This window comes from Gymnogyps californianus, chromosome 13, assembly GCF_018139145.2.
Source record: "Gymnogyps californianus isolate 813 chromosome 13, ASM1813914v2, whole genome shotgun sequence".
NCBI classification, from domain to species: domain Eukaryota; kingdom Metazoa; phylum Chordata; class Aves; order Accipitriformes; family Cathartidae; genus Gymnogyps; species Gymnogyps californianus.
In genome coordinates this window covers 24,695,089-24,719,196 of record NC_059483.1, presented here as the reverse complement: position 1 = coordinate 24,719,196, position 24,108 = coordinate 24,695,089, and the positions used below count along the sequence as shown (strand labels likewise).

General features: G+C 39.2%; 1 protein-coding gene across 4 annotated transcripts in view; it reads left to right on the top strand.

Annotated features, from left to right (window-relative positions):
• Positions 1 to 22,320, top strand: part of BICD2 (BICD cargo adaptor 2) — a 97,303-nt gene extending 74,983 nt beyond the window's left edge. Inside the window, exons 4-9 of one of the 4 annotated variants that reach the window (XM_050904544.1) lie at positions 575 to 1,027; positions 2,009 to 3,028; positions 4,139 to 4,290; positions 16,777 to 16,987; positions 18,590 to 18,665; positions 20,188 to 22,320. In XM_050904544.1, the coding sequence (XP_050760501.1) occupies positions 575 to 1,027; positions 2,009 to 3,028; positions 4,139 to 4,290; positions 16,777 to 16,987; positions 18,590 to 18,637 (1,884 nt within the window). In that variant the 3' untranslated portion in view covers positions 18,638 to 18,665; positions 20,188 to 22,320. The other 3 variants (XM_050904546.1, XM_050904545.1, XM_050904543.1) reach the window with 3 other exon arrangements.
• The last annotated feature ends 1,788 nt before the right edge of the window (positions 22,321 to 24,108 follow it).

Here is a 24,108-nt window from a genome sequence, read left to right as displayed (position 1 = left end):
CTGAATTGTAGCGCTCTCAAGATGTGCTGAAATGATGATGACAGAAATGATAAAACATTTTATTTTGAATGCATAAAAGCAGAGTTTGATTGCTCGGTGCATCCCAACAGTTTTAAGCCCAGTGGCGTATTCTAACAGCAGTGCAGCAGTGTGTCAGAAGCATAGCTCTGCGATGCTGGGTTTTGGAAATGTTCAGCTTGAATTTGTGGGAAGGTTGGCCAGGGAATTTGTTAATCAAACAGAGGAAGAGTTTGCATAATGTGCTAGGAAAGCCTGTTTTGCGATGCCTCTGTATCACACACTGTATCTCCCACCTGTTTTAATTAAGCTGGAATAGATTAGCTCATTTGCTGAGCTTAGACGTTTGCTTAGAAATTTTATTCCATGGTCTCTGTGAAGGTAAACTCTGTAAGCAGAGTTTACAGTCATAGCGCCAAAACCAGACTCCAGAACTGAAAAAAATTATTCTCACCATATTTAGTGAAATCAAACATTTGGAGTAAAATTACTTGGTGCCTTGCAGGCAGACGTTTTCATTAGGGTTTTTGTTTCCCCTCCATGTGTATATCTCCAGGTGGAGTTTGAAGGCCTGAAACATGAAATCAAAAGGCTTGAAGAGGAAACAGAATTTCTCAACAGCCAGCTAGAAGATGCCATACGGCTGAAGGAGATCTCCGAACGCCAACTTGAGGAGGCCTTAGAGACGCTGAAGACAGAGCGGGAGCAGAAGAACAACCTTCGTAAGGAGCTCTCTCACTACATGAACATCAACGACTCCATGTACAACAGCCACCTGAACATCTCTTTGGATGGACTGAAGTTCAGCGATGAAGCCACAGAGCCCAATAATGATGAAATCATGAATGGATTTGAACAAAACTGCCTCAGCAAACTCAGCAATGGCAAGAATAGTACATCAACGCCCAAGAAAAATGAAAGCTTCCCTCCAGCCCCAAGTCTGGTTTCAGATCTTCTGAGTGAATTAAACATTTCTGAAATCCAGAAGCTGAAACAACAGCTTGTACAGGTAAATGGGTTTCCTAAACAACTGTGTACTTCCAAATAGCTGCTAGAGTTTATTTGGGTTTAATTTCAGTCTTTTCAATATCTCACGTGGCCACCATACAGTATGAACTATATTTGTAAAGGCTCTGATTGATTTAGAATTTGAGGATGTTAAAATGTTTGTCAGCGGAAAACCATAGCTTTTTTCTTTTTTTTATGCAAAGAAGTTAGCAGTCATGTCCTATGTTTGGAGGAAAGTTGTAATGCATCTTCTGTGCAGTACCTGCTGTGTCTACTTCATTATGTCACTACGAGAAAGACAGTATTTTGTTCAAAAATTGGTAGTTACTCCAGTCATCTTCATCAAAAGGAGTTTTGTACACCGGAACTATTTTCTGTAATTAGTTCAAAGAACATGAAGTTTTCATCAGTACCAAGCATTTCTGTGTTATATTTGTGCTGTTGGGAGGTTGGAGAGTTTGAAACAAGGTACATATTTGTGTTGCCTAGAAATGTTTTAATTTGTCAGGTATTTTTTAAGTGTTCTATAAGAAAAAGCCTTTTTGGAAAAAATTGCTGGATTTTTTCAAAATGAGAACTTTCGGAGGAGAAACTTTAACAGTTTTGGTATTTCTGAGTCTTTCGTGAAGCTCCAAGCTTCCACCATAGACTAGCTGCATGTTTTCTAATATTTACTTGAAAATTTGCGAAATAACAGTAAACTTTAGCTTATCTTCAGCTGAAAGGATGTTTTGACAATAAGACCATCCGCTATGGAAGAAATGTGTAAAAATGTGCATTTTGAAGTGGAAATGAGAAAAAATTGGCAAGGAACACTGTGCTTGAGATAGTTTTAGAATAAATTAAATAGCCTTTTCCATAATGTGCAAGTGATCGGATTTCTGTAACCATATGGACCTTGGCTAAGTTGCTGTCTCTTATAATAAAACCATTTAAGCGATACAGTTCCCTTTACGTAGATGTCTGTGTTCGTGCATTTCAGATGGAAAGAGAAAAGGTGAACTTGTTAACAACGCTACAGGAATCTCAGAAGCAGCTGGAAAATACACGGGGGGCCCTCTCAGAGCAGCACGAGAAAGTTGGCAGACTCACAGAAAACCTCAACGCAATGAAGAAGCTCCAGGTCAGCAAGGAACGTCAGTCTGCCCTTGACAACGAGAAGGACCGAGACAGCCACGAAGATGGAGACTATTATGAAGTTGACATCAACGGGCCAGAGATCCTGGAGTGCAAGTACAAAGTGGCTGTGGCAGAGATTACTGACCTAAAAGAAGAGCTCAAAAATCTTAAGGCCAAATACAAAGAATGTGAGTCTAAGTATGAGGAAGAGAAGAGCAGATATGAGACTGAGAGCCAGGCTCTCACTGAAAAGATCACCTCACTAGAAAAATCCAGTAGGCATGATAGAGAACAGGTGGCCAGACTGGAGAAGGAGCTGAAGAAAGTCAGTGATGTTGCTGGAGAAACACAGGGCAGCCTCAGTGTGGCCCAAGATGAACTAGTCACCTTCAGTGAGGAACTGGCCAATTTATACCACCATGTCTGCATGTGCAACAATGAAACTCCAAACAGAGTGATGCTGGATTACTACAAGGAAGGTAAAGGTGGACGCAGTAGTCCAGAGACCAAGGGCAGAAGGTCTCCCATTCTCCTTTCTAAAGGGCTGTTAACTATAGAGCTAGGAAAGGCAGAGAATGTAAGCGGTGACAGCAGCCCATCTCCAGTGTCATCTCTGCCGTCTCCTGTGTCAGATCCTCGGAAGGAACCAATGAACATTTACAACTTGATCGCTATAATCCGGGATCAGATCAAACACCTGCAAGCTGCTGTGGACAGAACAACTGAGTTGTCCAGGCAGCGTGTTGCCACTCAAGAACTTGGGCCGGTGGTGGACAAAGACAAGGAAGCTCTCATGGAAGAAATCCTGAAGTTGAAGTCCCTGCTGAGCACCAAGAGAGAACAGATAGCAACTCTGAGAACTGTGCTGAAGGCCAACAAACAGGTAACCCGGTCTTACAGACACGAAGGTTATAGTGTCAGGGAATTAGGTCATAAACACAAGAGGGTTTATCTTTGAGGTCATACTGCCATACCCTCAACTCAGCGGGGCTTTTGTTGCTGATATTTGTTTGGTACAAGGCTGAAGCAGGCTGTTTCATTAGAGGCACGCAGCTGTCCTACCGTAAAGCTGAGCGCTGGGGCTTTAACTGACTTTTGCTTGTCTCACACTCATGAGACTTTTTATTAAGCTTAAGGTAGCTTCAATCTACTGCCTGTCTGAATTATATTAGATTCTATTTAATGTAAGACACCTAAAATGAAGAGGTAAATCTTATTTTCTACTTGAAAGAATGTTAGTAGTTACCCTTAAAAGAGTTCTTAAACTTAAGTACTTTTCTCTTAAATTGCACAATAAAAGAAAGCCTTCCAAGATGAGGATGTGATACAAGAACATGGTCAAAACAACAGGGGTGAAAGATAAAATTAGTCTTTGGGGATTGGGCTGTGCCATTTGATATGCATTAACAGTGCAGTAGATGAAAATAACTGCCATTAAGACACCATATGACGTGCTTCATTGTCTCCTCTACAGTTAAAGTAATGCAAATTGACGTTGTCTTCAAAGAAAAAAAGTATAGTGTTGTTTAAGAAATATATACATACTTTCCGTTTTCTTTTGCACATTTTAATAAAGGTGTCCCAAAATGTAAGATAGGCAAAATGCTGTAAGGGTTAGAGAACTGTGCAAGTGATTGATGAATGCGTTTAAATGTAGAGATACTAAATAGACTATTTTGTTCTTTGTGTTGAAGTATGTAAAGTTTGATTTCTTTTAGTAGTTGGAGATAGGTGTCACTAAATGTATATTCTGTAACTTGCTAGATGCCGCTGCGTGGTTCATGGGAGTAGGGGACCCATACATCCGATCTGTTTCCAATGTTCAAAAATGAAATTTTATTTAACCTGTACAAGAAAAGTTGACCAGAAGTTTAACATTCCAGTACAAAGTAAATGTTTCATTATGTGAATAGTGATTAAAAATCTCTTAGCCAGCCACTTTGTGAAGAGTTTCATTAACTGGTACGTTTCTGTTCTTCTTGGTAAACAATAGACTGCAGAGGTAGCCCTTGCCAACTTAAAAAGCAAGTATGAAAATGAGAAAGCTATGGTTACGGAGACAATGATGAAGCTGCGAAATGAGCTGAAGGCTTTGAAAGAAGATGCTGCTACCTTCTCTTCCCTGAGAGCAATGTTTGCTACAAGGTAAAGAACACATGAACTCTGCAAAATGTCGTTCCTTGCTTGCGTGAGGGAAGAGCTGAACATCCTGCCCACCTACCCGTGCAGAGAGTGGCGGGGTGGGGTGCCTTTTTCCAAGTTCGTTGCTTACAGTGTTTGTCTGCGATACGTTCTGATTTGATGAGGAAAATGCCAGGGACATAGTACGTTGCTACAAAACAAGAAGTTGTTGTGGCGGTATTTATTTAATTCAGGTGCAAGATTATCCCTGGTTCTTGAAGCCATTAACTCTGAGAAGGAGTTACATTTAACAATGCAAAATGAGCGTTTATTACGCAATGGAGATGTGACTCTGCTTGACCTATAGTGATCCAGTAAAAAGTAAAGATGTTGCAAACATATTATTCTTAGGTTGTCCATCCTGCAGCTGGCATCTCTGTCGTTTCATTTACCTGTGTGAGCTGATTTGGGTTGCGTATGTCTTTGGAACTTCCTTCTGCTTCTTAGTTGTGCTTTGTGGTGTTAACAGACAAAAAATACCTGCTGACACGTCACGTGCTGTAGAAGTGATAAATGCTATTTTGATCTGCATGTTGCTTACTCCTACTGTCATTGATTTCTTCTTTAAGTTACGCGTTTCTTTTGGGGACTGTTGAGGCAACAACATCATGTTACAAAATCCGGATCTGCTTCACAGCTAAGGAATGTTCAGTTGGCTCCTGTGCAGAGATGATCCTGGAAAACAGGAATAGAAAAATCTTTATCTAAAAGTTGGCAGTCCCAGCTCGGTGGGATTCACAGGGACACCCCTGGCAATGTTCATTTGCCTGCGTATTCCATGTGTTGCCTAAAGAAGATGGAGAAGAGAGACTGTGAAGGATGCTGTTTAATGTAACCTAGACACTTGCTTAAAAGCTAACCCAAGGGGATGGGAGAGTCTGTATGTGCGGTATGCTGCTTTGCTCTCTGCCTTCTCTGGACGCTTTTTAAAACAAAACAAAACAAAACCCAACAGAAAAGGTTCTCTTTCTATCATCTGCTAAAAAGTGCCACAGTAGGGAATCACGAGGGTGCTTATGAGGATTCCTGAGGCTTTTCTGTATGGTCTTTTGTGGGGGTGGTTCTGCAGCAGCTCTCATGTTCCTTGAGTAATCTTAGGCTTCCTGGTGATTCAGCCTTTCTCAGCATGTGGGTAAGCATGGAAAGGAGAAATGGATACCAAGGAATGCTAAAGGTTGAATTGTGGCAGCTCATTATGCTAGAGAAAGGAATGCCCTGTACAGTCTGGATTTGTCCTACTTTCTTTCCTCTCTCTCTCCTTTTCTGGAGTGTAATTAATATGCAGAAATTGCAATCTCTTTGGTAGTTGTAGATCAGCTTGAAGCTGAGAGGAAAGAGAAAAAGCGTACCGTTAACTTGTTAATTTTTCCTAGATGCAGATAGCTAGCTGTCTAAATTACACGTAACTGCAGTATTTCCTACACGTTGATTTTCCTGCCTCAGTGTGAAAGTGAGTGACTGTGAACTGGTTTGGAGATGAAGAATTGTCAGAGAAATGCCAGAGGGGTAATTCTCTCTCTGCCTTTCTCTTGGTGTATTATCTAGAGGTCAATCTTGTCCTTTTACTGGGAAGACAATAATGAGGATTCCTTGGCACGGGGAAATTGGAGGCAGAATAGAAGTTTTTCTGAAAGCAACAGACTTAAGAGCTCTGTCCTGGAGCTCTCATGGGGAGTCGTGGGTGATTAGAGGCAGGAGTGAGCTCTGTTTGGGGATGCACAACAGACTCCCCTGCCTAGATGAACAATTGTAATTTCTGAACTTATGCTTTACTTAGTAACTGTAGTGAAAAAAATAAGGGGCCAAGAGAAAAGGAGGACTCAAAAAGCTGAGGATGGAGTGTGTGGAGACGTGGTCCGCCGAGCCTTTTGCCTTGTGAGCGCTTGCATTCCTGATCATTGCATGGCAGATAAGCAGCTGGGCCTTGTGGTTTGCATCTAGCCTGAGACAGCGGCAGTTGCACAGAGCATGAAGACTTGCTTCTTTCTCCCAGTGTGCCCAGTGTCTCAGATGCCACAATAGCTATCAAGACCTACTACTGCAGGTAGGGTACTGTCACCCCTTCCCTCCCTGATCTCTGGTCAGAGAGGATTAGTGGCTTGGTGGTTGGCCGAGTGCGTTCCTCTGTCAGTGGTTGTTTCATCTAAGTCTCCGTTTCAGGTAAGGTAGGTTTGGAAGGGGTGTTACTAGGTGCTTTGGTGAAGATAACCTCAAAAATTGTTTTGGAGTCTGATTTTTAGGTGTGTTTCACGTATCAGAAGTATGTAACAGCGTCGCAAACAACCCGCTAATGGAGCGCCTCTTGACAGTCTACAGTAAGTCGTGTTTCTGGCCAAGAGGTTTGTATCAGCAGAGATGAATAACAAGTGATGGGGCCTTTACCCCACCGTGTTTGTTTCAGTGTTGTGTTCAAGTGTGGGATGAAGCAGGCTGCTGCACACAGATATGTATTTTCCACAGAAAGACACCCATTTTGTAGGATGCGAGAGAGCTGTAAGAATACATGAGAGTTGAAGGCTGGGCATGAATATAGTAACTGACCTAATTTCCTTTCTAAAGTAGGTTAATCCCACTAATTTGACAATACTACCAGCTATTTTTAATAAGTAATGAAAATACAATAAGACCTCAGCCTGGAGACAAAGGAAGGCTTGCAAAACACAGATTAACACCTTCCGGCACTGAGGGACTGCTGCAGCACTCTAGACAACACTGTACGCCTAAAATTAAGCTGTTGTACAAAGGAATAAATCAAGATATGCATAATGTACTATAGACGTACATGCAATAGCTGTCCCATTAAAAGTCCAGATTTTCTTAATCAACACACATATCCCTGTTGTATGTACAAACAGACTGAAAGCACTGGAAGCCAGATTAAAATCTGCCCTGTAGAGCTGAAAATGGAATTTATCTGCTTAATTAGACTGTAACAGGTATTTATGTATCACTGTCTTACAATCAAACATTTTGATGTTTCATTAGTACACTCTCTCTTCACCAGAAAAGATGCAATCACTTCTCCATTTAAAATCCGAACAGAAGCTGAACATCTTTTTTTGTTTTACTTTGTCAAGTAGGTTTGCACTTGCTAACAGGCAGCTTGGGTGCTGCAAAATGTAAATAAACGAGGGCTGACGATGATGCAGCAAACGTTCATTAGGGTGCAGCCTTCGGCTTTATTACAAGATGTGAAGTGGTGGTACTTTCTCTTTATGGAGACCATCTGGCTCCTGTACTCTACCTGCTCTCTGGAGCAGCGGTTTGAAAGAGTATTTCCCAAAATAATCTTTCTCAAAATTCATTGTACAAAATGTAGTACTGTGGTTACTGTTTTGAGAGGGTTATGAATGTATTTACTTAGGAATTTAAAACAGAATAGCTTGTATTCACATGATGAGATTGAACATTGTAAAGAAAGCAGTCACTTTTACAGTACGCTTGCAACATTGAACTACAATAATACCTGGGTGGGTATGTTCTGTATTTTAAAGAATAAATCCTTGCAAATTGGCGAAAGAAAATACGGCTTCACACAAACCACTCATTTAGAATTTTTACCTTAGATGGTATAAACTAATAACTAATTTGTTTTCAAATAAAATCTTCAATGGAAATTTCCAAAAGGCAGAATAAGTCTTTAAAATGCAGTGTTTACTCGCAGAGTTTGAACTGTCTCTGAGTTTTGACTGTATCTCTATAACAAAAAACTATAAAGAGCACATATTTGCAGTTAACTCATTTCACTCAGGTCTTTGTTCAAGTATATATGAATCAAGGGGCTACTTTCAGAGTGTTTGTCGAGTATTTATTGAGTTTAATGTGACCAACACCCTATGTTAACAGCACCAAGTAAGGAAAAAGCAGTGAGTGAGAACAGGAGTTCCCAGACTAGAGGTAGATACCGCTGGTGGTATTCAGGTCACTTCAAACTGGTGCGTAGGGAGCACAGAGCCAGGAGCTGCTGCTGTTTTTTCCTGGCAAAAATATTTAACCTCCAAAAATATTTTATGGTAAGCTTAAACTATTTTTTTTTTTTTAAAACTCTCATTTAGTAGGTTAAGAACATGGAAAGATTTTTTTTTTTAAATACAGAACAATATAAATCCTTAGTTGAGTGTGAGGAGGGGGGGTTAGTAGCAAATTTGAGATAAATTAATTCATCTTCCTCTAAAATATTGTCAGAAGAAAGACTGATTCCTTTCTTTGTTAGACAAAGAGCTTCTCCCAAGTGTTTTGAGGGATCTTGAAGTGAGTATGTCCTGTTTTCTAATGATTTGGGGTGGGAGTGAAGCACGGTTTCCTTGTCTTGTGGGTCAAGGTATGTTTCTAGATTGCCTGTAAGCAATTTGTCATACAAACTTGCAAGCACGTTAGAGCTCAGGTTTCTTAAAATTGATTATGGGGGGGGAGAAAATACTGTATCAAAACAGATGAGAAAAATCCAGCTTGGAATTTAAGCTTGAGGCTTGTTTAGCTTAACTTTTCAGTAAGGAAGGAGGGAGTAAGAAGACTGTAGGTTTCTGCTAGTTGTTTGGAGAACACCTCTGAATCTGCAATTTCCAGAATACACTGGAAGTGATAATGAAGCACAGGTAGACAGATTCGTCAACTAGCAATTCAGGATAAAGTCCTTAAAGAATGGTTAGATGAAGAGCTGGAGGCCAGTATGGCCATCACTTCACGGCCAAGAAAAGAATGCACTGAGAACAGCTTGTCATGGATTGGACAAGAAGGCAGTTTAAACACAATTTTGCATTTTAAAAAGCAAAGGTTATTTTATTTTGTTATGCTAGTCTTTTCCTTGAGTTTGATTTGCTAGAATGTCAGTAAGCATCCTTCCAAAAATTCTGCTAAATATAGAAAACGGCAGAAGCCATACACAATGAAAGTACAACATGGTTTTTCACCTTTCTCTTCCCTGTGTTATTTTTCTGCTGTTTTTCTGTCTTTTGATATAGCCTGCAAGGTTCTTGTCTCTTTAACTTGCATGTTAAGTACTACGTGCACTCATGGGAGGACTCCATAATCTCTTCTCTCTAGAAGTACCTCCTGTGTGACAGGTTACAGCCAAGCTCTTGCGGTGGATGGAGTAAAGCAGGCTAAAAACAGCCAAGCTGGCTCCTCACTGGCTTATTTGCTCAAGGTCAGGCAACAAAACCAAACAATTATATTCATATGAAGTTGCATTTGTCCTAATAAACCCTGACAGACTTAAACTGGCTCTGAGAAGTGACTTAGGATACATCCTCACTCCTCTGATTAAAGACACAGGTTTCTCCACTTTGCTGTTCATGTATTTTCTGTTTCTTGTTCCAGAGCCAGAACAAGCAAGGATAGTGAGAGAACAGACATTTCTCATCCCTCTAAAATAAAGATAGAACAGTAATTAAGAAATCTAGGAGAAGCAGAAGGCTTTGAGAAGCAGAGAACAAATGTGCCTAGATGTAATTAATGGCTATCCCCATGTTCCAGTGTTTCATAAACTGTAAATAAAGGGAGAGAGAAACTCTGCAACAAGTCAGCAAGGGGACAAGTGGCAAGTGTTAGAACATACTGGAAAGACTGACAGCATGTAACATGAGATTAAAATTACAAGACAGTGCTTGTGATAGAGAAACAAAGCCATGATTACACATAAGAAACTAGCAGCTAGCTGTTGTTCATTAATGCAGAAAAGGTGTTTCAAATGAACACATATGTCAGTTCAGAATCATACAAGCTCTGTTGGTTTTCCAAGTATCCAAAGCATTTGGGAAAATATTCTTGTGTTCATGGACATCAAAGGCCTGCAGAATATAAAGGCGTTTAAATTCATGCAGAGAACAGTGCAGTCCTCACAGGACTGAGAATTATAGCTACAGGGTCTTCATACGGGGCTCCACACAGCAGAAGTATTCAGCTTCTCTAAAAATATCCCATAGGATAAATGCTCAGAGGAGCCAGACACAGAAACTGTGACTTTGAAAATTTCCGAAATGGGATTCCCAGACAGGAGTAACAGCATTTGCCTCCTATTCCTGGTGCTAGATGTAGAGGTGATGAATGATGTCTGGAGAGAAAAATGTCTGGGCTGCCAGCACCCACGTGAGAGCAAGGAGACGTCCAGGCAGGACAAAGGCATTCGACTATCTTACAGACACGCTACAAAAAAACGAGTGATGTCTTGCACATAGTCACGTTTATAACGCTGATGTGCCTGCTCTAGACTCTAAATGTGTCTGGCAATTAAAATGCCTACTACAAGTAATGCTGGATACATTGAGACTCAACCTTGGTGAAGGTGCCCCTTGTAGATAGAGCCTGGACCTGCAACAATGCATTCACACTCTTCTCCCAGATATTTTTCTAAGTGGCTGTGTCCACACCACTAATTCCTGTGTGCCATGGTGCTTTGTTTGAATGCCTGCTGTTAAGGAGAGTAAAACACAGGAGGTGTTCCTGTGACATAATAGTGGTGCTGTAGAAATATTCAGAGTAAAGACAATGCCAGCTCTTGTTGTGTAGCTCGTCTGCCCTCTTGTTTTTAATCAAAATGGGAAGTGAGTTACTTTAAAATACCTTATATGGGAGACTACTGCAGCAGCAGTTATTTGTATCCGTAGTGTTTTAGATAGGCAAGTCTTGGTTTCATTAGGCAATTAATAGGAAGCGTCAGTGCTCGTAGTCTGTAAAAAACAAAGCATGTGCACAGCCTCAGTGGTATAGGGTAGAGAGGGATGGAGAGTTCAGGATTAGATCCTCTGCCCCTTGCTACCCCCTTCAGTGAAGAACTGGGAAAAATGTCCTGCCTGTGTAATAGCTTTAAATTTACCTCTAATCTAGTGGCATAGGATTGTTAATTTCAACCTTTAAATATGAAAAAGAAGGGAGTTTTCTGTTGAATCGTAGGAGGAGGGAATTTGCCATAAAAATTTATGATCTCTCCTTGAGAGTTTTTGTCAGTGGAAATTTAGAAGAGCTGTAGTGTCCAGCAGCGTGGGGCTGATTGTTCCCTCTCAGTGCACGAGATAATTCTTCCCATATGTTTCAAACTACAAGAGAGATTTGTGGTCTGATTACTTTCTTTAATAGCTTTTACTAATGGACATCATTGATTACGCATTATGAACATTCTGGAAAACGATAGCTGGTTATAAACTGTTCTCCATTCTTAGTGAAAATCACAATGATTTATACAAATAAAGGCCACAGCATTTATTCCTTTCAAATATACAACTCAGATGAGTTTTCAGTGCAAGGTATTGAGGAAGTAATTACAAATTAGCAATTGGCTAAGGTTTCCATAGATATTCCCTTGAACTTGCCTATCTATAATCCTGAACTGCCTGAGCCTGGGGTGTTCTTTCTGCTGCCGCCTTCAGGATTTGTGCTTTATTTTGTTCTTCAGGGATTCTTGAAGAACACATTACTGGAGTTTGGATCTGCACGATTTACAGCTGTGCAAACCAAGGCAAGAGATGGGCTTAGCGTACTTCCTAAAAATGTCTAAACAATGCTGACCTAGCAGAGGGCCTCGGTCCTGCAGGCAGGTCTGTGGGAGTTCTGGTGCAGCTGCGCTTGGACTAGTGCACGTGGCAAACTCGCCTGCCTGGGGCATGCTTATGTGGGGTTAAGCTTTTTAATACTTCTGCTTCAACAACTCTTTAAAAAACAAATGTATTTGGTTTTATGGATATGCAAAACTCTATCCAGCGTGAGCTCCTTCAGAGGAGACCAGCTCGGACAGATTCAGTGAGATAATAGTTACGATCCAGTTTCTGAAGGCATGCCTGGTCTCTGCTGTCAATCCCCAGTAACAACCTTCTGTGTTTTTCCACTTAAAAATCCAAATTGTGTATAGACTGGCTCGAAGTCTTACCCTTGGTGCTGAGGAGCACAGCTCTGCGGTACATCGTGGGGCTCATCGGCATTTGCCACACAACGCGGGGTGGGAGGCCACCTTGTGAAAGGAGATTCAGCAGCTTTGTTACTGCCATGATCTTCTTCCCTGTGTTCCTCCTTTGGTAATACAAAATGGTCGCTTTCTCTGCAGATGAGCTGGTTTTCACCAGGGGTTGGGGTAAGGGGGAGGTGGGGGGAAGGTGTTAAAATTCAGTCTTTCATACTAATTTCTAATATAAAGATTCAGTTTGAAATAGCAGGTGGCTAATATCCCTTATAGCCGAACGCAGTCAATGCTCATTTACATGTCATTTTAACTGCTTCTCTGCTAATATGTTTCCCAGTTTTTAATAAAGCCAAAAAATTGTGATTTTAATCCTCCATGTTTTAATTTCTTATGTAGGTTGACAGTTTAATCTCTCAAGGTAGAAGTTAAAGTAGTTGATGCTTCTCTCAAAAAGCCTCCTTCAGTCACATCTGTCTTGCTTTCTTGGAAGTTGTCATATGGTCTGCATATTGATTGCAGAGGAGGGGGGAAAAGTATAATTACACCCAGGTGCATTTGGTTACATCACTTTTTTTTCCGGAACAGCTCTTGATTCAGTAGTGAATTTAGCTATAAATGTTATTAAATATAGTACATGCTAAAGCTTAAATAAAATGGTATGTAGAAATAAGGCACAACTGGCATTTGTGGGAAGTAGTGGTATGGAGCTTTTGAAAATGAGACAACCCATTGTTACATTTTTCCGTAGTTTGGCTTCAGATAGTATTTTAGAGGATTTAGTTTTTATTTCTCATCATTATATGTAACATTCAGGATATTTATTTCCTCTGTGTAGATGTTTGTTTTAGCTGGTGTTGTTTTTAAAAATCTAGTTGATCTTTCCTTAAGCTCCTTTTTTTTGTTGTTGTTAATTACCAGTCATAAAAAATAGGCAACATCAAAGCCTTCTGTTCACTATCCACTTAAAACTGTGAACGTGTAAAGGTACAACAGGCTTATGCTAATTTCATATTCTTCTTTAAAGCATGAAAGCTCAATTATTTGCTTTCAAAGGTGTTTTTAAAACAAAGACATTTTCTGTTCTGACCGTCTGATGATTTTTGTATTGAATATACAGCTGGGAAGTAGCTCAGGACGTGGCAAATGAAATTGTAAAAGGGAAGGATCTTTTATTGTTCTGTCTGCAAAGCAGCGAAAATATAGATACACATACCACAAAAATATGCTGCCATAGCTACTACTACTAGCTTTGCATTAAGCTAAAGTAGTGCTAGAGGCTGTGTCATCTTATGTGCTTAGGCAAGCTAATTTTTTTTTTTTTTCCTGAGAAAATTAAATTGGGAGTCAGTGAACAGCAGGAAGGAAGGAAGGAAGTAGGGCAGATCCCAGTCCACCTGTGCACGCAACATCTACATCCACTTCTAGGAAACTTTTCAGCCCTCACTTGCTCTGTTCAAGTGAAGAATCGCTGTATTTTGCATAGTGTAGTGTTCCTCTGACCCTGGACAGCCATGCTTGCACCAGGAGAGGGTTTGGTTTTGAGGCTGTATCATTTCGTTTGACTTAAAGATCAGGAAAACAGGCTCAAGATACATGACTGTGTGTATCATAGCGGTTAACACTCCTGCCTCTCCCCAGTCCTCTCCTATATATGAGAGAACAGGTACTCAGGTACAGTAAAAACTGCGGCTGCATGTATGCTGCTGATAACACTTCCTTTTTGTTGGAAAGGAAGGAAAAACTCCCTGCATAGAGTTTTACGGAGGGAAAAAAAGCTAATTTAGATATTTGGAATAGTGAATGCCTTGTAATTTCTAAGCACAGTCATTTGATGTTTTAAACCTTTCTGCTAACAGAAAGCTTGATGAGATAATGATTTGCTACAATAACCTTTTGGAGTCAAAATCATGGCTTTAATTATAGCTTGGCTCACATGTGAACGACTTTACTGCCTTCTGGACTCTGACAAGCATTTGTCTGTGTTAGCAGTCAGCTATCAAGTTTGGCACAACTGACTGTGTTTGATCAAGAGGCATTTGAGTAATACCAGAAACATTTAGAGAAGAGGATTAAGGGACATTAGCAAGACCGTGTGGGAAGTCCCTACTCTGCTTTAACTGCAATGGTTTTGTTTTCTTTTCATCATCTCTTTTTTTTTCTAAATGGGGCGGGGTAGAGGGGGAAGAAGTCTGTCACTCTTGCCTTGGCTGGCTTTGATTAGCACCTCTCTGGTGGAAGTCAACTGAGTAGACAGACTGCAGCAATCTTGACACTGCTTCACTTAGCTGAAAATTTTGGGGCTAAATTAACTTCCCGTTCTGTACAAAAAAAGTGGATACATTTTGATTCACAAGAAAGGAGCTGGGAAAGTGGGAAGAAAGCTCCCCATAATTTCACCTTGCCCAAATCTTTATTACCTCTTGGGATGGTAATACTGAGAATGAAACAAGGGTAATGGGGACAGGTCACTCCAATGGCAGATCATATTTTGCTGAAGCAATCGCATTACATTCCTCAAGGAATTGGTAACGCTTTCTGGACATTCCCCCGGTTTGCGGTAGTGGAGCTTTGAAGGAATCAGGTTTGAGGCGTGGGTAGAAAAGAAAGCAGAAAGGTAACTTGTGATATAACCAGACTTGAGCTTTTCACCTCAGATGTCATGACTGTGTTTGAAAACTGGAGGGAAGCCCCATAGCCCTCAGGCCTCCCAGTAATCTTTAGTCTGTGCCTTCCTCCCACCCCCAAGTGAAGAAAATACATCTCTGACAGTCTAGAGCAACGGGGCACAGCATTAGCAGTGATGCTGTGAGCTATTTGTCTCTGTAGCCATGCCCTCATTTTGGAGCTGGTGCCGCCTTCCATAAGAGGGGAGGACTGTTACACCCGCAAGATTTATTTTTGTCTTTTCAGGCTTCCTAGGGCCGTTTCAGTCTGTGTTCCTCTCTAGCGCTAACGGATAAGATCTGGCCCTTAGTCTGCTTGCACTCACTGAGGTGCATGGATTGGTTTTGCCTTGTAAGGTCCATCTAGCGATGAAGAGAACAGGGCAGGTGCCAGCCTTCTAGCAAGTTTAAGGTTCCTTGTTTTGTTTTTTAAAAAGAGAAAGCACTCACACGCTGGTTTTCCTCTGTGCTCCGCAGTATGAGAGAGGCTGTGGTGATGAGCAGGTTGCACAGAGATTTGAGAGGATAGATTCCCGCTCACAGAGTGGCCCTAAGCTCAAAACCTTCCGGTACGCTAAGCTACATTGCAGTTGTAGTTCATGCAGGTTTTATGTGAACATTTCTGGATTATTGTTTAATCTCCATATGTATTAAAAAATAAAATTCTCTTTTTTTCCTTTCCCTTTTCCTCTTCCCAAGCAAATATAATTAGGAATATAGGCCTAATCCTGCTATTTGAAGTCAAGGAGAGCAGAATTCAGGACTTGATAGTATAAGCACAGCTGATGAATCTGCATGTGAATGCAGTTTTGTTTTGTGGTGGGTTTTTTCCCCCAGTCTGCTTTATATTACTTAATGATGATAAATTTCCCTTAAAGTCAGGGGCTTTTCCATTTTGATGTTAAAAGGAACTTCTCTGCTGATATTTTTGCTTTATGAAGAAGTTGTATTTTACAGATGTGGCCATTGTAAATTCCAGCTGGTACCTATGAATATTTATTTTTCTACCCATGTGCATAATTGGTCTTCTATGTGCAGTAAATATGCATCTACATGTAAAGACATTAATTTTTTAAATTGTTCATGATGCAGTGTGCAAGTTAAGTAGCTTCCAAGCTCAGTGAAAATGACTGTAGATGAAACAGCTTGCAGGCATTCATACAGCTTCCCCCACCGGGTTCCCAGTAACACTCAGTTCCTTTGTTTAATTGTTTTACAATTAATTTTGATGGTGAAAACAATTATATAAAGGCCAGTTGCTATAAAGAAAACAGTAATAAAACACTATTTATAGAATTTTTACATCAGGAATCGGAATAGGTTAAGTAGAATTATGAAAGGTGCTTGTTTTTAACAATGCTGTTCAATCACCACTGGAAATTTGTTCTTTGGACTCCATGTGTAAAGTAACAAACTACGACGTTCAGGTGCTCATCAAATGGTCTTAATAGCCATTTTAGTAACGGTCATCTTACAGCATTCCTACTGTTCCCCTCAGACTCCCTTTCCAGCCTAAAGCTTAGGACCGTTGTGGTCTCTGTGTAAGTAGAGACAAAAGTAATTTGACTGCATCGTGTCTACTCTCTGTGGAAGGACATCTTACTAATCTTTAGACATGAGTACTTTTATATCCGGCTCCATGCTTTCGTTATCTAAGGATGCTGTTAATTATACTACATCTTGAAAGGCATGAACGTAAGTGCTGAGTGTGGGATTGTAAGAACCCCAGTGAAAAGTAATTGTGATTTTCTACAGGTTTGGTTGAAGTTCCTATTTAAAAGAGTGTGTATGCAAGCAGCTGCAAAGCTATCACTCTGCTAATATCGGCCAGACACAAGGGATTCATGTTTTATAGATGGAAACAGGATTGCTAAAGATTGATATATTTCATTGCAGATGTGACGAATATGTCACACAGCTGGATGAAATGCAGCGGCAGCTTGCGGCAGCTGAGGATGAGAAGAAGACTCTGAACTCCTTGCTTCGGATGGCTATCCAGCAGAAACTGGCATTGACCCAGCGCCTGGAACATTTGGAGCTAGACCATGAGCAGTCCAAAAGGGTGCGCACAAAATCTGCTTCCAAAGCCAAGAGCAGTAACCCTAGTGTAAGTCATATTCGGTCCTGCGGAGACAGGTCTGAAGGATCTGTCCTTAACAACCAGGTTTTTTGTAGTGAGAAGTACAAAATCTATTGTGACTAGACCAGGTGTGTAGAAAAATCATATTATGCATCTTATTTTATGCTGTAACTGTCAGCGTAAATCCCCACTATCTAATGTCGCAGTGAGTTGGCTTGTACTAGTATGTTGTTGAACCAGGTAATACAAATGGTATTATGGTGGTCTTAACTGTAACTAATTCATAAGTGTGGGGATGCTATTAACAAGTTAATAGTGGAAAGGAATTAGCTTTTTCCACAATTAACATGTATGGGTTTTGCTGTTTATGGTAAGTGTTAAAAGAGTACACCTGATATAGTATATCTGGTGCTACTAATTGTAGTTTGTATAGCACAAATGTGATCCTTTCTCCAGGGTTGCAGCATACTTCAATAAATGCTTTCACAGGCAGAAACAAACAGAAAACCTTCCTTGTTATTGTGGCTTAAGAAGTGGTGAAAAGCAAATGTTAAAATTAGAGGTATGTCTTGAAAATGCAGAGCATTTTGAAACTGGAACCAAACGTAATTTGCCTGTTGTGGCAGATATTAAGAGCTTGCTGTCGTATCACCACTGACCAAAGTCCTAAAGCTTTTATAGGCTAGAAAAGCTAGAAAAAAAACCTTGGTAGGGTACGTTATTTACACTCTGCTTCCCTCTCTTCAGAGGGCTAACCAGAAGAAACTTGCACATTTATATTAAAAATATGCAATATTTACCCCATCTGGTATAAAACTTAAAATTTTAAGAATTGGGATCCTACCTGGTAGACAGTTCCACTTTAAGAAGTTATGCTGTGGAAAAGTGTCGTGTCCTGAAAGGATCTTTGTGGTCTCATGTTGCTCCTTGCAAGCATACCACTTTGGAAAGAATCTGTTTTATATATTACTGTAGCCACACAACATAAATGTGTAGAATTAATGTGACTGTGGTCTAGTATTGGCAGTCACAAAACAGTTTTTCTCAGCTTTCAGTATTAATCTAAATAGGATAGTATTTCAGAGCTCTGATCATTTTTTTTAATACACAAAAGATATTGCATTCCTTATGCAAGCACATGTTTCACAGGGCTCTACATTATAGGCACAGGAAATTGAACCAGATCATCCTGCTAATAATTACTTATGAAGTAGCTTAGTATACATGTTACTCTTTAAAAACAAATAAACCTTTGTCTGCTATTGAACTTTTAAGGGGCCTTTTTAGCCACTTAATTACAAGACGTTTGATAATATAAAAGTGTACTTCATAATTGGTGCCTACATAAGAGAAAAAGATTGAAAATGTTGCTTCTAAAATTGTGGAAAATTTGTGGAGCACAACAAGGCACACTTTTTTCTTTACACCAGTTTTAAAGTGCCTAGCCTCAAACTTTATTTTAATGTAAAGCCCTGTTCATTTTGTACTCTTTCAAATAATTTTGTATGCCTATAGTATTACTAAAAGCAATGCGAGACTGCACAGTTGTCTGCTTGATAGTGACGTTTTATAAAGCCATTCTAATATTCCTGGTGTGGTACTGCCTCATCTCACTACCATTTCTTATAGATGATCAGCAGCTTGCTTCCTGTGCATTGCCGCTCTGCCTATAAGTAGTCAGGAGATATCACAGTACTAATATAAGGTAATAAGGAGCACAGCTTGTTTTCCCGGTGAGAGGAAAGCCCATGGGATTTTGGCTTCCCAGATATTGGGGGAGGGGGGGAAGACTTCTAAATTCGTGCAGTGAGACTTTAAACAAATGGGATTGTAGAAACCTTGCTACAAAGCTGGGAAACATCAGAATGCCCCAGGCCATTGCCAGAATTGCATTTACCAGTATTGAGAGGAGGAAAAAAGCCCCAAGTGATTTAAGTCTAATATGTTGCTCAAACATCACTGCTTGAGAAGTTTAAACAAATAGCAATTCTGGCTTTAGAAACTAGGCCCTGTGCGTCTATTATTACTTTTTTTAGAAAACAATGAATTCTCCTGAATTTGAGCTTTAATATTGCTAAATAGCAGGTTTGATATTTTAGAAGCGAGACATCTTTTAACAATTTTCAATCCTGCTTTTCTCTTCTTTGCTGCACAATCTTCCAAAAGGCCTTTATTCTTCTCATTCCTGCATTAAGTGTAATTTAAAAATACTTTGTAAAAGCAGGCATTTGAGTGCTAACTTTCTCTGCTCCAATAGAAACAGTTACAATTTTGCTTCCACTATGGTAGGGAGCTTTAATACAGTTTTCACTGCTTCCATGTCTCTAATGGCAGTATTTTTGCAAAATACTAATGGCAAAAAGGTAAACTGGAGAAACTAATTGAATGCATTGTTAGGTTTTTTCAAATTAACTGGAACTTTCTGTAAAGATTTCAGTGTTACCAGACAGTGACTATTACTATCAGTCTTGGCTCACGCTTTCAGTTCCAAGTATGAACAATTTTGCTGTTAGCCCAATAGTCTTAGGAGTCATTTCCATCTTCATTCATTTCTGTGAATCTTTAAAAAACAAAGAAGCCAACCTGACTGCTATTTGAGCTTGTCAAGGTTATGGTTTAACTTCTTGTAGCACCTGTTATAAAAAGAAATGAGGAATGGTGGTAAGGTGACTTGATCCTGCTGTTTGTATTTTTAGATAATTTTTAAGATTGAGTCTTGTAATTCTTGATTAACAATTTCTTGAAACGTACATTTGCTGTAAGTCTTTCATATCACTTTCACTGGGTTGGGATAAAGCATGGAAAATTCCTTAAGCCGTCACCTACCTCTGCCAGCAGGCTCTTCTTCTGAATGATACTCTCTGCATTGGCCTGCATGATATACTGACCTGCATGTTTCTGGAGAACCTAAAGCTTCACTGAAAATGTTTCTTGCACATTCATTGCTGTTAACTTGTGCTTGAACAGCAAAGCTTTATTCAGTACTTGTAAGAAACCTTCTTTCTGCAAAGCTATTGCTTCCAGGCTAAACCCATAAAGCATTGTTTCATCGGCTCGGAAAGCATCTGCGAGCTAAAACGGCTGCTTCTACTCCAGTAAGCTAACAGACACCCTCAACCAACTAACCTGCTTTTGCAGCACATTGTTTTAAGTTTTCAGTTCTTTAATTGAGAAATAAACACTGCTTTTTTTTTTTTCTAATGCTATTTTATTTTTCCATTTTTCAGCTGTAGAGTAGTCCCTGGAGAAGGCCTTTCCAACAGTGCAACAGCATTTCTTAGCCTCTTTCATTATGGTTAAAAGTGGTAGCCCATTGCACAAAGAATGGAAACCACTGACCTGATCCTAACTTTTGAAAACACCTTTTCCTATATACTACCTGAAACTTTCCTTTTATGTCTGAAGCTATAAAACAAACGAGCTTTACCTATAAGTGCTGCTGCAGTAAGAAAACTTACAAGTGCTGAAGAAACCTACTTCAAATGTAACGATCACCATATTAGTTTATGATCTACTAGAAATGTTCGGATGGGGGAATTTCTTATTTCATTGCAGATGCTCATTTTTTATCTGATTGTTAAACCTGTGCACTTTTGATATTTTGATATTTTTCTTTAGCTTCTTTAATTCCTTATGTAGAAGAGTTTATATAAATGCAGTGGTTTGTGCTCATAGTCTCTCTCCAATTTGGGCTTGTGATTTTTGAATTCTACATCAGCATGTGGCAGAGATTTTTGGGGGGCTCTAGATTGTGATTAGAAAAGAGTTTCAACAAAAAACAGGAGCTCTGCTAAACTGTGTGCTGTGCTTCAGCAGCTTTTTTTATTATTATAAAATGTTAAGCTTTATATGTTTAAATTACTGATTTTTTTTTTTTTTTAACTGCCATGTTCATTAAGAAATCCAGGGTATTCAAATTCTGGGGTTTTTTTCATATTGTATTATTATTCTTAGGAATAGTTCAATGTAACAAGAAGAAAACTTGACTTTGCTCTGGTTAAAACAGTAATAGGCACTTGAAAAATATTAAATAAGTAGTATTACCTATAAATTCCAGAATTCCTGGGTTTTAGGAAGTTGAAGTATTATTGATTAACAGAATTTTATACAACTATACCAGTTAAATTCCAAATTGGAATTGTTTTGTTACTTTTTCATTTTATTGTGCCAAATTATGGTACATTTAGAAAGAAAAATTCTAAAGTTGTCAATGATAGGGTGTTATATATCAGCGCCTTTCTGTCATTAATTATTGCCAGTAGTGCCTTTAATCATTTTAAGGGAGACTCTTAGAATAGCTTAGTCTAAGTCCTGTAACTTAGAAGAAATGGAATGGCTGTTTTGGAATTTATTAAAGACATGGAGCAATAAGTGCAAAGTGAACTCCCCTTTCGCACATTTTTAATGGGTAGTCTTACTATAGAGATTATATATTCAAGGAATTGTAAAAAATTCTGTTAGTCAATGATATTTCATCATGCAAATCCTTGCAAATTCAGGGGTATAGAGAAAAAAAAAAAACCAACAAACCTAAACAAACCCAAATACACTTTGGGAACCAAATGGACTCATGTTGAACAAATGAGCAAGATGTATTAACACATTTGTGGTAACAGTACAGAGAACGTATCAGGAATATTGATGTTATGTTAGCTTTGTATGGTGGTGGATGCAGTTAACCATAGCATTGTTTGCAAATGTGAACAACAAAACATTGGTATCTTCTCTTGCATGTTGTATCTAATCATTGTAATTTCAGGAAACAGAAACGGAGAAGTGCATCAACAAGCTGTACCTATCTCTCTACTGTTTGTTGAGGCTCACATGAATGATTAAATTGGTACTTGTTGGGGGGGAGCCTTCCCACTCCTCAAAAAAAGTACAAATTGAAATAATATTGACAGTGGGGAAAAGATTTCTGTTTGCTGGAAAAAAAGCATTATTATTCCTAGATGTGGGGACTTATATTTCCATCTTCTGTTACAGTATTGAGTCATAAGAAATATTGTTGCATTTAAAATTACTACATTTGTATGTGGGTATTTATTTGAAATGATGTCAAAGTACTGTATTATGTTTTATGTGCATTACCTTTTAGTGGTGGATTGGTCTCCATTTAACGTCATATGCATGTATTCTTGCCAAGTAACCTTTACACAGATCTGAACAAAAAAAAAATGTTAAAGAGAAAATGTGGAAACTTCTTAAAAGTATAACTGTGTGCTAATTGGATAACCTTAGGAGGTATAGAGGGCAAAACATTACTTCCAAATTAATAAAAGTGTTTAATGTAGGAAAGCAATCTGCCTGCGTAAAGGTAGTCACATTGGCAGTATCAATAAAAGAGAAAAGGAATCGCGTTTTCTCCGTGTTGTTTTTGTGTTTTAAGAAGGCGCCATTTTAATTAGTCCTTCCTTCTAAGCTATTTTCAGTGTGGGGCTAAACATGCCTTAATTTTTACCTGAGAGAAACTGAAAACTTAAAACTAAGTTTGCTGCAGAACTAGAAAATTAATCATTTGAGCTCATATTTGGGGAGCACCATCCTCTGTGCTTTTTCATGAGATTTTCCTGGATTAGTTTTGGCCTCGATCAGACTGGTTTAATCTGTTTCACCGAATAGCCATGCAAACACTTGTACCAGTACAGGAGAGGAGTGGGTAGGACTAATGCTTTTGGTGGCAGTGGTGACAAGTCTTCCTGAAATTACATCTTAATTTCTCATATACTCTCCAAAGTGCGTTAAGATGATGTTTATCCAGTAGAATTAACAAACTAACTCACAGAAAAACCCCTGAAGGAGTATACTTGAAGTCTGAGGGCGCGGCTAAGGTTTGCCCCATCAGTACAAGGATATTCCTGGATCGATGAATTGATATTGGCCCCTAGAAATAGTAAATATGGTTTTGTACTATAGTTTAACAACTCTTATGTCCCCAGGTAGGATTCCTAGAACTGTTCTGCTTGTCGTTTATATACCTGATAGCAGTCAGTTGCATTACAGCAGCTAATCAACATAATTTATATTATAACTGGAGAGCAATATGACAATTTTTACTTAGGCATTGAAAATACTTGTTAAATTGTGTGCAATAAACTAGCAGAGCATATTTGCTAGGACACTTGCCCTGATTGTATAGTTTTGCATTTGCTATAATGGGAGCTTTATCTGCAGGGTGATCGAAGGGAAAAACATTTTATAAATACATACGCATGCAAATGACAGATGAACAAGAACAGACCTGTTGAAATAGTAAAACAGTGCGATTCAAAAATGCTTTAGTAAGAGAATAAGAAAACAAGAGAAGGAGAATATTTAGCTTAAAAGCTTGTCTAGTGAATGGCTATTAATTAAAACATGGATTTCTTTGACTCTTTTCTGTGTAGAAAAAATACAGTGCCTGGAGGGAATGTCGCCTGTGCTGAGTTGGGAGGGTGGGTCACCAGCTACATTCCAGGCTGCAGATGTTGCTGTATTTAGTCTCCGGGAAAGGAATCTGCCAGCTAATATAACACTCCTGCTTGCCATGGATTCAGTAATTCGGTAGTGATCGTTTGTTTCTTGCAAGTAAGGCTTGAAAACAAGCTACCAACTTCCCAGAGGAGGAACCGGGCAGATTTTCGGACGTACTTAGATGCCTGAAGATAGAGAAGCAGACCTGAAAGCCCCCATGTACCTAGTTTTGTGGGATGAAGGTAAAGAAAATTGAGACATAGGTGCTTTTTGGAGATCCCACTGGATAAGATGGTAAAATTCAGCTACATAAATATTTACGGAAGTTACGGTTTCAAAAATGTATTCACATTCTTGTGTCTTTTAAAGGCTGATGATGTAGAATGACTTTCAGGACCAAGAAAAGGTATTTTTCCACCCAAGGACTTAGCAAAAACAATGAAAAACTATAAAGGTCACTTCTGTGAGCTCAAAAACAAGCAAAGCAGCTAGTTGCTATGATTATTTTGAGTATATGATTGATGTGATTACTTTGAGATTATGATTATTATATTGAATGTTTATCTATAAAAGCTTCAAGCAAACGTTCATTAGTGGTTGCTGCGGAAAACACTCATGTACAAACTACTCAAAAGATGACTTCATCCTATTCCTTTCTTTTCTTCCATGAGAGTTGCTATCCTTTCCCAGTAAAG